We start from the raw sequence: 15,270 nt of genomic DNA on the forward strand, positions 1-15,270 counted from the left end.
TAATTATAGATGGACAATCAAACGGACTAATCCATATAAAATTGTATAGAAAAATAGACAGTAAACAATAGACAAATAAATCGCTCTAAAACATATTCGTTATAGGAAGTATGTCACACAGTATGTTTTCACTTATGACAGCTCGTCAAATGTCTTTCAGTTCAGATGCCAACAGGTGATTGAACTGTTATCAGCACACATTTAGGTGGTTATACCAAAAAAAATCGACCATAAAGGCTCTTGTACAGCAAAGGAATTGTCAGGAAATTAAAATACCACATTTGAAAACATATACTTTATACTACTTACCAGGCGAAAACAGGTCCCGAAAATACCATTTTGTCATTGTTTCGCCGCCATTTTGCATATCAGACTCCAAAACGTGACTTAAACCGTTGCAGATTCGGAATACGTGTATCCCCCTGATTTTCAAGTTCGAAAATTAAGGAATGCATCGGGGATTTTGTATTGTTCAGTTATACATACAGGATATCATGATGGGTGCGTTTTGACGTCCTGTATCACGTTTAGCACGGTATGTAAACACGGATCTATTATAAAGATAGCGAACCAGTCAAGAAAGAAGATGCATATTAATACGTCGAACGCGAAGTGATACAATCAGACAAGCGTCCAATCGCAATATTTCTTAAACAAAAAAATTCTTCAATTCAATGCATCATTTATGGCCTGTTTAAAGTTCTAACTTTAGTAACTAGATGGATCTTTTCCATAATATTTTTCGGAACATCTGATTCGGTACGAATCAATTGCATTTTTAATGTTTTGCATGATAATACAAAACAAAAAAGCAGTTTAATTATTTCGAAACAGCTGTTTTAAATTATACTCAAGATACCGTTTCAAGAACCAACTTGATATATATTTACTCATGCATATTCAACCAAAGAAGATATGCATTTTATCACGTGCTAACTCAGGATAAACAAATTCGCCTGGACTTTGATTAAGTAAATTATCTTGTTAAACAAGATATTTATTGAGGGTCGTTTAGACGAGTTGGCTTCTTGTCAATTAGAATAATAAAAGTAGTTCAGGAGGAGATTTCCGAAACAAAACTTGCTAAATACTTACGGACAAAAGTATTGCAAAATGTTTAAAAGGACAATTGTTGGTACCTTTTTGAAATTAATGTCATTTATGTTTGTGCAAAAACATACCTTGAACCAGACACCCTTTAAGCAATGCGGATACGTTATGTGTGACTTATCATGGGCGATATTTCAATCGGTTTATGTAGACAAATTTTTCACGGATTCACACAATAAAAAACACTATTTATTTTTTATCTTTTTCTCTTAATCGTGTTAACAGGATGACGTTAAACAAACATATGTAGGCATTTAACAGCTCTTAGCGGAAATAAGAAATGGACGAAAATAAAAGACCTTAAACGTCCACAAATACAATCTTAGGGTAGGACGGTCAAACGGAAAATTCGAAAAAAATTGATGCATCTATGCTCAGAACATTGACAGTTAGACCACGACCTAGGACTAACGTTCACATTGATTAAAAAGGTGTTATAAATCGTAACTTTACGATACGAATACATTGAAATGTTATTTGAATATCGGCACTAGGTATTTCTGTAAAAAATATATATATGGGGAATCATGCTTTGGCTAAGGTATCCCACATTCTAGCCTCCAACCCCATTGATAGGTGAAATGAAATAGCTAGATATATCAAGTCTGTTTTCACGCTCATTGTTATTAATGGAATATGCAAAATAAAACTTAAAACAGGCAACGTTGCAACTTCATCATCAATCTTAATTTCTGTTATACAAAGTTCTATATTATGGATACATATAGTTAAGGAAAACTCTTAAATCTGTCATGATATTCATTTCACTTGGTTGTTCTGGACTAATGAGATACTGCTCTCAAATCTCTTAAATCATTATATCAAATAAGTTTTACCACAATTAATACAAATGTTTAAACTTACCGAAAAGGATGAATATATGTCGAAAACAGTGGTTCTTATGAAGGATACCGAGTTTATTTTGAAAGAAATGATCATAAAACACAGCATTTCGACCTTATGGGACAATAGAAGACCACAGTAAACCTTAAAGCACTCACCAATCATTTAATATTTTAGCGTTTTCAGCTATAAAAACACGTTTACAAATTTGCTATCAGTAATTAATATTTTCCATAAATGCATTATTTAGTAAGTAGTTAAAGGTTTTATCAGTTAAAATTGATGTTTGTTATACATGTGTATGTATTGAAATTGAATAAGAGTGTCACTTTAACATTTTCATTTTATTTCTCGACCTTCAAACATGCAATATTCAACTGTCGTTTCAGATGTATACACTTCTAGTTCGTTGTATATGTTGCAGTTAAACGCTTGCTAGATTCATAAACCAAAATCAGTGAACTGGCACATATTTACAACTCCTTGAACCAAAAATGCCTCATAAATCCAATGAAAGCAGAATGAAATAATACATGATTATAATCCATCTACTAAATGAAGTGCAATTGGCATACAATGAAGATTCGTATTTTAGCAGTTTTTTTTCGGAGAAGCGATGTAATACGTTGTCGCTTCATCTGTTCTCACAAAAATACAAAGGAGTTAACCTACATCATACATCATCAGAAATTAGACAGGCCACAATGGCACGAAATATATCAAGCGTTAAGGGTTAACAAACAGAGATGTTGATGCACTGCGTGGTATATATGCAAATCTATACAGAAAAATCAATTCAAGTCAAGTCAATTTTTTATTGGTAACGAAAGGCCTCCGGCATAACATGAAGTCTTAAAGTTGTGTTTCTAGTTGACAGTATTCTTTATTTCTTTATTTCTTTGTTTTATTATCACATTAAAAAATACTGCTTTATTTTTATCCTGTCATCGTTTGGACTTTTCATAAGATTAATGAAATCTTGTTTACCAGATAAGGCATTGCCTTTCTTGTCTGAATATGTGACATTGATAAAATGCATGAAACCATATACGTTGTGGTGGTGCACACTATATTCTATCATTAATCATAGATGTTGAAGCACTTCCAGACCTCAGTTTTTCTTCGTATATATTGTAACGGTACGCGGATGCGCGTTCATAGTATAGAATTCCATTATAGACGGAAGTACGTTAATAGTACGTATGTTTACTTGGTTGGTAATATGCAAATAAGCAAAGCCCGGGCTCCGTGTGGATAGAGAATTTAGTGTATATAAAGACTAGTGGACCCCTTCAGGGTCGACCTTGCTTTTCCCTGAAGGGGTCCGTTGGTATTGTTGGTCTCGCACGTTACAGTATGTACAAGTCTGGTTTCATGGATGTCCGCTTCCATCTATTCTTGTGAGAAGTCTGGTTCCATTGGTGTCCGATCCTTACCCAGAAAGGGGCTGTATGCTAAATGATCACCACTAATGGATGGACTTCCGTATTTGGTTTTTCAAAAAGGAAACCGCCAAGGCATTGGACTTGAGGGTGATTTATATTAACTTTTAAGCTGTCTTTCAATTATGGCAGTTTAAGCAAATGAATTAAATAGAAATGTGCACCTAAACGATCTGTTGACCGTGGTCATCGATATATAACGCGCACAGCTATTGCAGGTAGTACCATTTTTATAAATACATATATACTGCTGTTAGTTGATGATGGGTAAAACTTTAGTTTTGATACTTGTAATAAGAGATAATGCAAAATAAGAACGAGATATGAAAATAAACAAAGGACAATAACTAAAACAAAAATGCACCCTGAGTTACGGTTCTTGTGCATTTAACTTCTTCCGATTCTTAAAAAATACGGTTCCTGTGCTCTGCACTCCTACTCAACGTGAACAATCTATATAAGTAGTCAACACCTCATTAATTTTACAAGTAAGGCTACGGACGAAAAAAGTCGTTCTTGTGCACCGCGCTTTTCCTACTCGGATATATCTATATATGAAATTTGAAGTAAATAAGTATATTCCAGACAAAAAATGCATGGAAATTAACAAAAGGCAATATATCAAAGACTTTTCAAATTATGCTGCCGACCATACTTTCTGGACGCATACACGTATACCATTTACTAAATCCCCTACCCTTGTCGGCGAATAAAAATTGGTTGATGGTGATAAGCGCAAACAGCTTTTCATCATAAACGTTCAATATATCCAAATAAAAGTCACCAGTCAGTTTCAATTTTATTTAACAAAACAATAGAAAACAAATAAAATGGCATTCAAAAAGGTACAAAACGGGTAAAAGCATCCAATAATTTTGTTTAGGTCAACTATCTGAGTGAAGTAAATTCATTGAATAAATATTATCCAATAAACACTTTTTCATCAAAACTTCTTTATAACAGATCAATGCTAGGCTCACTTGTTTGGCAGGCATTATATACTATTCTACTCAAAAAATTATAGAGTTTAAGGCCTTAGCCTTCTGCCTTTCGACCTATTATTTATTAAATATTTGGCTACTAGTCTTGACTCTTTGGTTTCCATGGTATTGTAGTGGCCATTAATTTAAATTACAATACAGATAAACACGTTTACCTCCTCTTTTGTTTTGCAAAATGGAGGTTATGCAAGTGATTTGGCTTAATGAAGAAAAATAAGATTCTGAATCTTGTAACGCTTAAGCTTTTTCGAGAACACCTAAGTTTTATACAACAGTTTTATCAGTTTAATAAAACACGGATGGTATGCAGAACACATCTTAAAACATTTCTTAACTTAAAAATTATCCGATTTCAAAATATTTCAAAGTCAATTGTAAAGGATGGTATGCAGAACACATCTTAAAACATTTCTTAACTTAAAAATTATCCGATTTCAAAATATTTCAAAGTCAATTGTAAAGCAAAATACAAGTGGTTTGTACATTAAAGAATGGATACTGCTTAAAATTACTGAAAATAAAGTATTTTGGATAAAATGACGGTTGTCAGGAAATGACTTGAGATGTTAAATTAATCTCAGACCTGGAAGGCAAATAATAAATAGACATGCATATATGTATAATTAATAATTATGCAGCAGTGCTGACTTCCAAAGAAGGGATAGTTTCTGGCGTGTCCTCTTTTATAAACTGGTGGTAGTTTGCATCTGGAAAAAAAGACGATAGACCATTGGAATAAAATAACAATATATATATATATATATATATATATATATATGTTTAAATTTTTTACTAAAAGCGATGTGACAGTATTTTCACATTGAAAGTCCATGTTCTCTTATGCTCTTTTGAAAAATGAAAGATATATTAACGATAACGTATGTAGGTAATTCAGTAAGATACAAATACAGTAACAGCAGTTTTTGTAAATATATTCGTATGAATTAAAACCTATACTTACGGGCAAAGAGGAAAGGCGCTCCATTAAACTCCTTTCTGTTAAGTTCCCCGTCCCCTGCAAGACAGACGAAGCATAAATAAATCAAATAGTATTGGCAAAGTATTGTGCATATCTATGGTATACAACGAAATAATAACTTAAACTTTCGTCTTATTTCTTTCGTTCATCGAGGAAAACAACGTTTCAGCTAGAGCGATAGGACTTAGGGGTTGAGACCCTCATTAGTTTTTGGCCGGAACAAACGATGATGACGCACGCTACCAAAGCGGTTATAAATCTCAAACACGAAAACCAGAAAACTAACTAAAACAGGAGATCGGCAAAAGGTTAACTGACGTAAAATGTCAAAATCGAGAAACACAACAAGAATCTTTATTTAAAGTCGGATATAAATTCAAATTATATATCTTTATCAATGCCAACTCCCCAGCTGTACCTATTGTGACAAAGTTGCAACTTACCATTGACGTCCGCGAAGTTAAACGGTTCCCTTAGCTCCATTGGCTCTGATAATCCGACTGTCCTCATAACGGTGAATACAAACTCCTCATATTCGATACGCTTGTCATCATTCATATCGTAGTCTCTATATTCGTCCGAGAACGCAAGCAATGCCACGCCGTTTTCAACCTGTGCGAGAGGAATACTCATTTCATACAAGCAAGAAATTACTTTGAAGCTCGTAATGTAAAGACATACACCCAAATATAATTCACGTACAAAAACAGTTCATGATTACAAAGACAACGCCAATTGTGACTTTAACTTTACAAGTAGGCACGTTGATACAATCAGCACAGGCTCCATCTTCAAAATTAATAATACTATATTATATGTTTACACACATTCGAAAGCACATCAACAGTTTTGACTTTTTATAAACAAACATCTTTTTTCCATCATTGATATATATGCTCGAGAAAACGTAAACGTAAACTAAAGAGGCGAATTCCTTGACCAGTGTATAGGCATAAAACACAGTATCTGTACAAACAGCGGGAGTACCAATACAAATATGGATTCTAGGCCAAGCATGTAACGGATAAAAACGCGAATGAAATGAAATAGAAATACAGGGAGACAAACCAGCAGCCACAAGAACCAAGAAACACCAGTACAGTGTCAATGCTAAAAATCTTTCATTAATACACCACGGATTTAGCGCATGGGAGAAGTCAGTAGAAACATGGAGGATAAAGCTTGGCTTAAGCCGAAATCATGCAAAAAAACTTGCAAATTGAATGATTTGGGATTGCTTTTATAAAACTGGTTTTATATAATGAGTACCTGCCGGTTGATATCTCAATGTTTGATCATAAAAGCAAGTCAACTTATTTAATTTGAACACTATTTGAAAACATTGTTGCTAACCTATATCTGTTTTCGAGTCCCTTTAAAATGGCCTAGTATAATAGGAGATACATACACTTCGTTTGCACTTCTCCTGTCTCACGTGACAGGCCTTGACTCCGAGGACGACGGCGGCGCCAACGACAAGGCCAGCAGTCCCGCCGGAACCCGCGCCTAGAGCCGTTCCAGCCGCCCCGACGCCCGCAGGGCAGACGACACCAAACAGGACCTGAATCATTTACAGCACTCTTTAGAAACAAATCGTAAGACATTATACGGTATGTTATTCGGCTGATAATATAAAACTGGAGACAGTTAAAGTAAACACTTGATTAAATAACTTCACAAAGGCCTGAAATAATTTATATTTGTTTACAACATTATATTTTATGGAGATTTTAAAAAGATGTTTGGGCTTGACATTTGTATCTTTATGTTCAAATACTCCTTGAAGATGTCATTGAAACGTATGTACAATTAGCGCCTCAACATCTGAGAATTTAGTTATATTACCGCTATGTGTAATAAGCTGTGCACATCTATAACCTTAAGATTGATCAAATTAAATATCATACAAAACATTTTTTTCGATATCGCTGTAATGTGGTAATTGTCAATGAGCAGTTACTCCAACATTAAATGTTAATTTGTCTAACGCTAATCACTCATCATATAATTGACTGAATTAGTTTTATTTTTTAAATATTTCAGAATCGCCATCCATCATTAATACAAACAATTGCTACTGGTAGAGTTTCATATTAAAGTCACAAATTTTAAGTTTGAATAACTGAGAGCTTTTATATATATAGGCATTATGTTAATAAAATTGCTACATAATAATAGTAAAATTTAGTTTTATTACCTCCCCTTAATATATTATATAGTGTTGGTGTTATTATAAGAAATGCAATCCATGCAAGAATAAAATAATGGTTAATCAATTTCAATTAATCAAACATAATATCGATATTAACATTTATTTTTTGCATCTTAATGATTAATGGTTTACTTTAAGAAGAATCACATAACTTTAGTCCCGTCCCTTTTTAGTATAGAAAATTAAAACTAGACACAAAAACATGCATGGACAAGTTATGTCTCTTACAATTTATTTGTGGTCATGTATTTTGTATTTATGTTCACGTATGAACATATGGTTGGCTTGTATGATCGGTCATAAAACTGTTTGATACCTAGCCTCAAACATAGGTTTGGCAATAATCACAAATGCTACTATTGCGGAGAGACACTTAATCTGTAGCGCTTCAAAAGCGGTTCCGAGCAGTGAATTTTCGGCACTTAAAATGCGAGTGTTTGTATACTTGCAGTGCTTGTGGAACGTTTGAATTATTCAGCATATGTTAAACCAATATAAAGTGCGCATGTATGGATGCCTTGCCTCACTGGTAGTTCGTAATCATCCCTAAAAGAATATGCCAAATCGCTGCTGACTGCAGTCTGTTTACTTTTATGTAGGAAGTCGATCGACGGTTAATAGCATTTGGAGCTCCTCGGCCATTTTTATCGAAAACAGCCTCGGATGTATATGGACGGTTTACAATGTCAGAAAACGGTACACTCTAACTACGCTGCAAGTAGATCGCGTAGTAAGTTAGCAGTTAAACTTAATGACTTAACTGTTGGGAATCTTAGTTATGTTTGCAATAATACACTTCACTGGCAATCAATTTAAACTTAGATCTACAAATACAAGCTAAAACACAACGTTTAATTATTTATATATATCAAAACTTTACGAACTACTTCTACTGATGTATCGGCATACATCCGAGGTTGTTTTCGTAGAAAGTGGCCGAGGAGTTTCGAATGGGTTTATAGATGTTGCACTTGATTTTAAATGCTCTGGTCGGAATTGGCGGACAGAAAGCCACGATCATATAATAAATCAAAGACTTGAAATGCATAGTTCATTTGAAAACAGTAGGAAATAAACATACTATATACACGTATGCATGTATATCATAACTAAATATATAAAAGATATGTGTGAACAAAAATAAAAGTTATAAAATAGAACACTCACTTTACATCCAGCCTTTTTTATCGCACCACCGACTTTCTTGACAGCATTCTTTATGCCAGAACCAACTTTGTTCACACTCTTCTTAATACTCTTCTTCAATTTCCTTAGCTTCTTTCTTAACGACCAACATTCCGTTGGGTTCAGAAGAACAAACAGCAACACAAGGACAAGAAGGTACTTGAATCCCATCACGTTTAATTTTCTGAAATAAAAAATGTGTATCTTATCATGACATTATTGTTAAAGATGCACTCTTACCCCCAAATAAGATATTCCAAAATTAAAACATGTTTTAATATATCAAAAAGGATGAATAAATGTCGAAAACAATGGTTCTTGGGAAAGATACCGAGTTTAATTTGAAAGAAAGGTGCAGAAAACGCGGCATTTCTACCTTGTTAAACGATAGAAGATCACAGTTAATCCTTTAGCACTCACCAATCATTTAATATGTATGCGTGTTCAGCTATTTAAAACAGAGCTACAATTTTGTTATCAGTAATTAATAGTTTTCATAAGTGTATTATTTAGTAAGTAGTTAAAGGTTTATCACTCAAATTTTATGCTTATTATAAATGTGAATGTATTGATTTTGAATAAGAGTTTCATTTAAAAAAAATGAAGATCCAAGTTTCTTATGTTCCACTTATGTCAAGAACAAAGATCGAGAATGCTAATTCGATTCAAATGTTCACGTTTATCAAATAGAATTACAATATTGTCAAAAGGGGAAAAAACACATTAATATAAAGGGTTAAACAGTCAATTTTATGGGTTTATTTATGCCACATGTTCACCGAATTAGGACTATATCATTGGATTTTTACTACAACTTCTAGGCTTAAAAAATGATCGAAGGTTATAGTTTGTTCGTTCTTTTATTGATTAAAAACTGCATCAAAAATACTTTGTCTTAAGGTGGTAAAAATGATTTTATTGAAATTTACAAAACATACAATTGCATTTTTGTCTGAAATACAGACACAAAGTCATGACATTGGAAGTCATGCATGCGAACGTTTGTCAGAATCAATCATATCTAGAATAACAATAAGCATCGGATTTTTGCAGTCAATGAATAAAATGTCTATATAACAAACACTTAACAGTAAGTGACAAATACTCACTTGAACAGTTTCGGTTATATATCAAAGCCTAATTAATTCAATTTTAATTTTAATTGAATAACAAAAACAACAATTACTTTCGAAAATATAATTATAAAATAACATTTTCTGTCACATTTTATATGATTATTTACATTAAAGCTATCATGTTCTATCGTTGTAACAGCATTTTGTTCACATGTCACACGAACGTTTTTCTATGTCTAACCCTATAAAACATCAAAGAGTCCTTTTAAAGAACAAAACAGCTGACAAGTAAGTCATAAACGCTTGTCATAACCTGTCACTATCATTAAATAACTGATGCTATTAAAAATATCACAAACACATAGCTAAATTTAAATAAAGTTGATTATTCGCTCACCTTTTGATTCTTTTAAATGCCCCTTTTAAAATAGTTTATGTCTTGGGATGCATAATCGTTCCTTTTTATATACAGAAACTTCTGGTACCGTATGAAAATGATCTGCAGTTGGTTTTTATCGGCCAACGTAAGTTGATACGTTTACTATCGTTTAAGTTTGATTGATATGGTGGACCTGGTATGTAGCGGTTAACCGCATAGTTAATTTCATTATTTACAGAAATTTTCAACTTAAGAAATACATAGTGGATGTTGTGTGCAAGTGTTCACGTATACATAAAGGATCATGATTAGACGTTTTTGTGACGTCCTGTATCACGTCCAGCTTGGTGTGTGAACACGTATCTTTTGAGACCGCGTACCAATCGAGAAGGAGGCATGTTTACAAATCCGAACTAGAAGTGAAACAGGTCGTCAGAAAAGGGCCCAATCGTGATACATTTCGATAAATTCCATTTTTAATGAACTGTTTGTAGTTCTGGACTAAATAACACACGATATTTCCAATCCGGAATGACGTCAAAAGTCAATCGCATTCTTAAAGTTTGGTACTTTCTTGTATATTATCAAAACAAGGCAGTTTAATTATTTTGCAACACAAAGCTCCTTACAATATTTACAGGAAGTTCCTGACAATTTTCTATAATCAATTCTTCAAATAATATATATTTATTTTAATAATTAACTGCATTGCATAAAAGGTTAAACTCAAGTATGTGATATAGAATGGCAATAAGCAGTGATCAAATTAACTAAAATTCCACTCTTTAACTTAACTTTTAATAACGATTCAAACACATACTTAACTTGTTTCGGAAAATAACGTATACCCATAAGTATTTTAACATGATTCCATTGCAGTATGAGATAGTAAAATATTTGAACATTTTCTAAAATTAATTCATATATCATATTGTGTTTTATGAATTTAAACTTTACGGAAGAAAGAAATGACAAATACTCAGTAATGGCAGTCCTTCCCGTCGCCTTAAAGGTAATCAAAAAACATTAATTTATGACAATACTTGTTGAACAAATGGAGTTATGTATTAGTGAAGTGGTTACCTTGGACAAACAAACGCATATGGACTTTCGGTTAATATAAAAATATACACAAAGTAGATATTTATCGAGGGAAGTCTTCATCCAGTTTAGCATCATGTCGATTAGACCAGTAGAATAATGGCAACGTTTTTGGAGGAGACACCTAGACAAAACATAACATACGTACTAGACAGATATTCGAATCTTTACTGATGCACTTGTCCCAGGGAGAGCGGTGAGCATACTCAGGGAATTTAGATAAAGGGAAAATTGTCCATATTACTGGATTGTTCAAGGCATCAAAAAATGTTCGAAGAAGAATCAGGCCACCAAGTCCATTTACAGGGTGGTTGTCTTGCTCACCGGGCATGTCAAAATCCCGCCTGTCGGGAATCCCCCGCCTTCTCAAGTATCCTATATACCCCAACCCTCTCCCCCTGGGGCAAACATAGATAGGTGCATTGCATTGGGAGAAAGGAATGTAAGCAATTAAAATACTAGATTTATCAAGTCAGTTTCCATGCTCCTTCCCCTGGGGCAATACTGTTACTCAGATGTCTTATTGTTAAATGAATATCAAAAATAAGTACTAAAAGTAAAAGTTAAATCTTTATCATCCATCTTATTTGTTGTTATATGAAGTTCATTATTTGGGCCACATCTAGTAGTGCATTGCATAAGGATAATATAAATACTAGATCTCTCATATCTGTTTTCGGGCTCAGATATCTAATTGTTAGATATATCAAACATTAATACTTAATAGTAAAATTTCATCTTTATCATAAATCTTATCGTCTTATTATAAGAAGTCTTTCTTATATCAATTGCTTTGCTATGTATGTGCATGTATTTTTGTTCTCTTTATTATAATTATGTATGTATCTCTTCAAGAGGAAATAAAGAACATATATATATATGTCAAATAGAAATCATCAGCAAAATAAACGTTTTAAATAATTTTGTTTAGAGCTTTGGTAAAGGTATATTTTGCGTTCAAATCAATTATGTTTTTAGCCCTTAAAGGTAGTAAACTATACTCCTCAGTGGACGAGCTTTTGGGCGAAGGGCTACAAAGGAATATTAACATGAACTTATATTTATTATAGATAAAGTAATACGTTTAAAAATCATATTTAGACATCTTTATACTGATATAAAAATAAAATTAAAATTACTGGAAGAAGTAGGGAAAAAAGAGCGCGTGAGGATTTTTTTTATCTTTGGTAATATTCCCGAAGAAGCAGATGAACCTCACGCGAGTTCTGAACAAATTGTGTTTATTCTAATATTTATTTGATGTCGCTCACTAGTGCATTGTAGAATTGTTTATACTAAGAGAATATATGATAATATATTTAAAAATTATGAATGTGTTATTAAAAAACAGTAAGGTTTACGTGTGATAACATTTGTTATTTTCTATTCTGTTCATACTTTTATATTTTAAGAGTTTTATTTCATTATCGCCTCAATTCATTATCTTGATAACCTGATTCAATTGCCGTGTGAGATGTTTACACTGCTATACCATGTTGTTAATGCGGTTAAATGATAGATAGATTCAGAAACCAAAATCGGTAAAATGGTATATATTTACAACTCGTTGTAACCAATACTGAAATTATAAATACATACACTCCTTTCTGATAAATGAATCCTACTAAATCAGGTACAATTGACATACAATGATAATTGGTATTTTACCACTTATTTTTAGGAGAAGAGATGAAGTACGTTGTCGCTTTTTCTGTGCGCACAAAAAATATATAAGGGGTTAACCTAGAATCGTCATACATCACGGTAAATTAGACAGGCCACACTGGCGCGAGATATATTAAGCGTAAAAGTTTTAAGTATCTTCTTTCATTTAGTCCAAACACTAGCTGAAACTTGATTGTAGAAATCTAAATGCAGTTCATTTTGGTTATAATTAAAATATTGTTTTCATTTAAAGTTTCAAAAACACTTAAAAAGAGAAAACTACAAAAGTGCGCGGTACTCAATTTCAGGAACTAACTACACACTTGTCAGCAGCAAAAAAGTATCGAATAAAAGCTTTCACTATCGTGAAATGTACTGGTTGTGCGTAAATTATACTATTGGATTCTGCACCATAGACTAGAGCCATCACAGGAGGGACAAGAAAAAAGTTGATGCATAGCATCAAGTCGGCGCAATGAAATTAGAAGAATAACGTGCATGCAGATAACCAAAAATGGTTATTATTTCAACGATAATATTTTTGTTATGTTGGGTGTACATATGCTCGAAGGACAATATGGTTAATAATATTGTAACAATAGTTTAAGCCCGGAATTACAGATATCCTGGGGGTTTTTTCCCAAGCTAATCATCCGGTTAAAACTAAATTATATCAAAAATATACATACGTTTCTTCGGAAGAAAAAGAGTCAATGGTCTAATACATAAATTTCAATAGCATGAAATTCACCTTTCATTTGTACCGGCATGTTATGTGAATTCCTTGCTTTATATTTTGTATAAGTTTCTGTAACACATTTCACTCATATGATTATATAGAACGGGGATAAAAATACTATACATCAAGAGGGAATTATCTGGAGTACATTCTTTCGAATGACATTTTCAAAACAAACAATTAAGCTCAAGGTTAATTTTTCAAAACTCGGCATTTTTGCTGTCACCAAGGTAGATTACTGCGTAGGAGGTTTACAAACATAAAGGATATTGTAATAGTACCGTGTAACCTTCATCTATTTGGGCGGAAGTTGATATCAATCGGAACACCTCGGCCTGTATCTATCTCGGAGGTGGCCGAGTTGTTATGATTGAGTTGAAAATTTTCAAAATTATAAACAGGGCTATTATAATTTAAGGTTTCGTTTTAAATTAAAGTGAAAAGTTTTAAAAAAACATACTAAACTTCATATTTTATCATGCAACGTGGAAACTATTGAAAGCATTGTTCTGCAATTTGTGAACTAGTCCCTAATATTGTGATCCCGACATAATAACTAATATCCATACAAACATACCTGATAAAGATGAGCACTAGCGTTGAATCTACGTATAGGATGATGATGGATATAAGATGATCGTCAGAAGTGATAAGTCCGTCAGGTCTCAGTCGTGGTTAGTCAAAGTCTGTCTGTTTTTGTTTTTTTTTGCCTGCTAGCTGGTTCCCCACATCAGCTTCTATTAGACTGGTTATCATAAATAAATAACGTGACTGGTTCCCAGATCACAACACACCTCCCTCTTCTATTTTTTCAGATGTTTCATTATCTGTCTAGATATATGAAAATAGTAAATAAGCCTTATGTCAATTTGACAAAGCTAAAATATACCCAACCAATTGGGAAATTATTATTTGTGAAAACTTCCCAAATTTTCATTAAAAAGATCACTTAAAACACCCAACCATTGGATGATACCCCATTAACTGAAATGTTTGATATTTACAAATATCTACATATATATATATATATATATATATATATATATATATATATATGTAAATGAATGTCAACTGAGTATTACTCACTTGAAAATTACCCAGCCATTGGGTTATCACATAAAATTGATTACTAATTACCATGCATAACTGTCCATACACTTATGGAGCTATATGCAAATAAAATGTAAAAGTTTGACCCAACCATTGGGTTATAGTACAAAGAAATTGAATGTTATTTAACGAATCTGAGTTATGGCTTATTATCTGTCTTCCAATCTCCTTGTCGTTTATAATTTGTATAAACGTCTGGTATTTTCCATAGTCATGCTACATATGTCTTTTACAGTCGAGTTCCGACATTTGGCTATTTCAGCAGCTACATCCCCAATGAATTTGGGATTGTTCATACTAGCAGCTTTTGACATTTTCAGATATGGAGAATCCGTTTCAATTAATAACCGATTCTGTGGTACTTTCTGCAGTGCTGCTTGCTGATAATTGTCAAAGAACCAGACCATTCCAGTAAACCCAAAATAAGT

The 15,270-nt window shown here is 32.9% G+C and overlaps 1 protein-coding gene across 1 annotated transcript; it reads right to left on the minus strand.

Annotated features, from left to right (window-relative positions):
* Nucleotides 1-4,182: 4,182 nt before the first annotated feature.
* On the minus strand, nucleotides 4,183-10,344 carry LOC128239145 (uncharacterized). The gene is made up of 6 exons (XM_052955640.1): nucleotides 10,246-10,344; nucleotides 8,755-8,956; nucleotides 6,784-6,936; nucleotides 5,819-5,987; nucleotides 5,358-5,411; nucleotides 4,183-5,103 (listed from the first exon to the last, which is right to left on the minus strand). The coding sequence occupies exons 2-6, from the start codon at nucleotides 8,941-8,943 to the stop codon at nucleotides 5,027-5,029; spliced, it is 642 nt and encodes a 213-aa protein (XP_052811600.1). The 5' UTR covers nucleotides 8,944-8,956; nucleotides 10,246-10,344; the 3' UTR covers nucleotides 4,183-5,026.
* Between the last annotated feature and the right edge of the window lie 4,926 nt (nucleotides 10,345-15,270).

Source organism: Mya arenaria, chromosome 6 (assembly GCF_026914265.1).
Source record: "Mya arenaria isolate MELC-2E11 chromosome 6, ASM2691426v1".
Taxonomy (NCBI): Eukaryota; Metazoa; Mollusca; class Bivalvia; order Myida; family Myidae; genus Mya; species Mya arenaria.

What these genes read in the sequence shown, in the direction of transcription:
- LOC128239145 (XM_052955640.1), bottom strand. Translation starts at nt 8,943, where the DNA reads ATGGGATTCAAGTACCTTCTTGTCCTTGTGTTGCTGTTTGTTCTTCTG. An exon ending in TAACTTCGCGGACGTCAATG is followed by an intron (nt 5,412 to 5,818) that starts GTAAGTTGCAAC and finishes TCTGTCTTGCAG; the next exon opens with GGGACGGGGAACTTAACAGA. An exon ending in AGCGCCTTTCCTCTTTGCCC is followed by an intron (nt 5,104 to 5,357) that starts GTAAGTATAGGT and finishes CTTTTTTTCCAG; the next exon opens with ATGCAAACTACCACCAGTTT.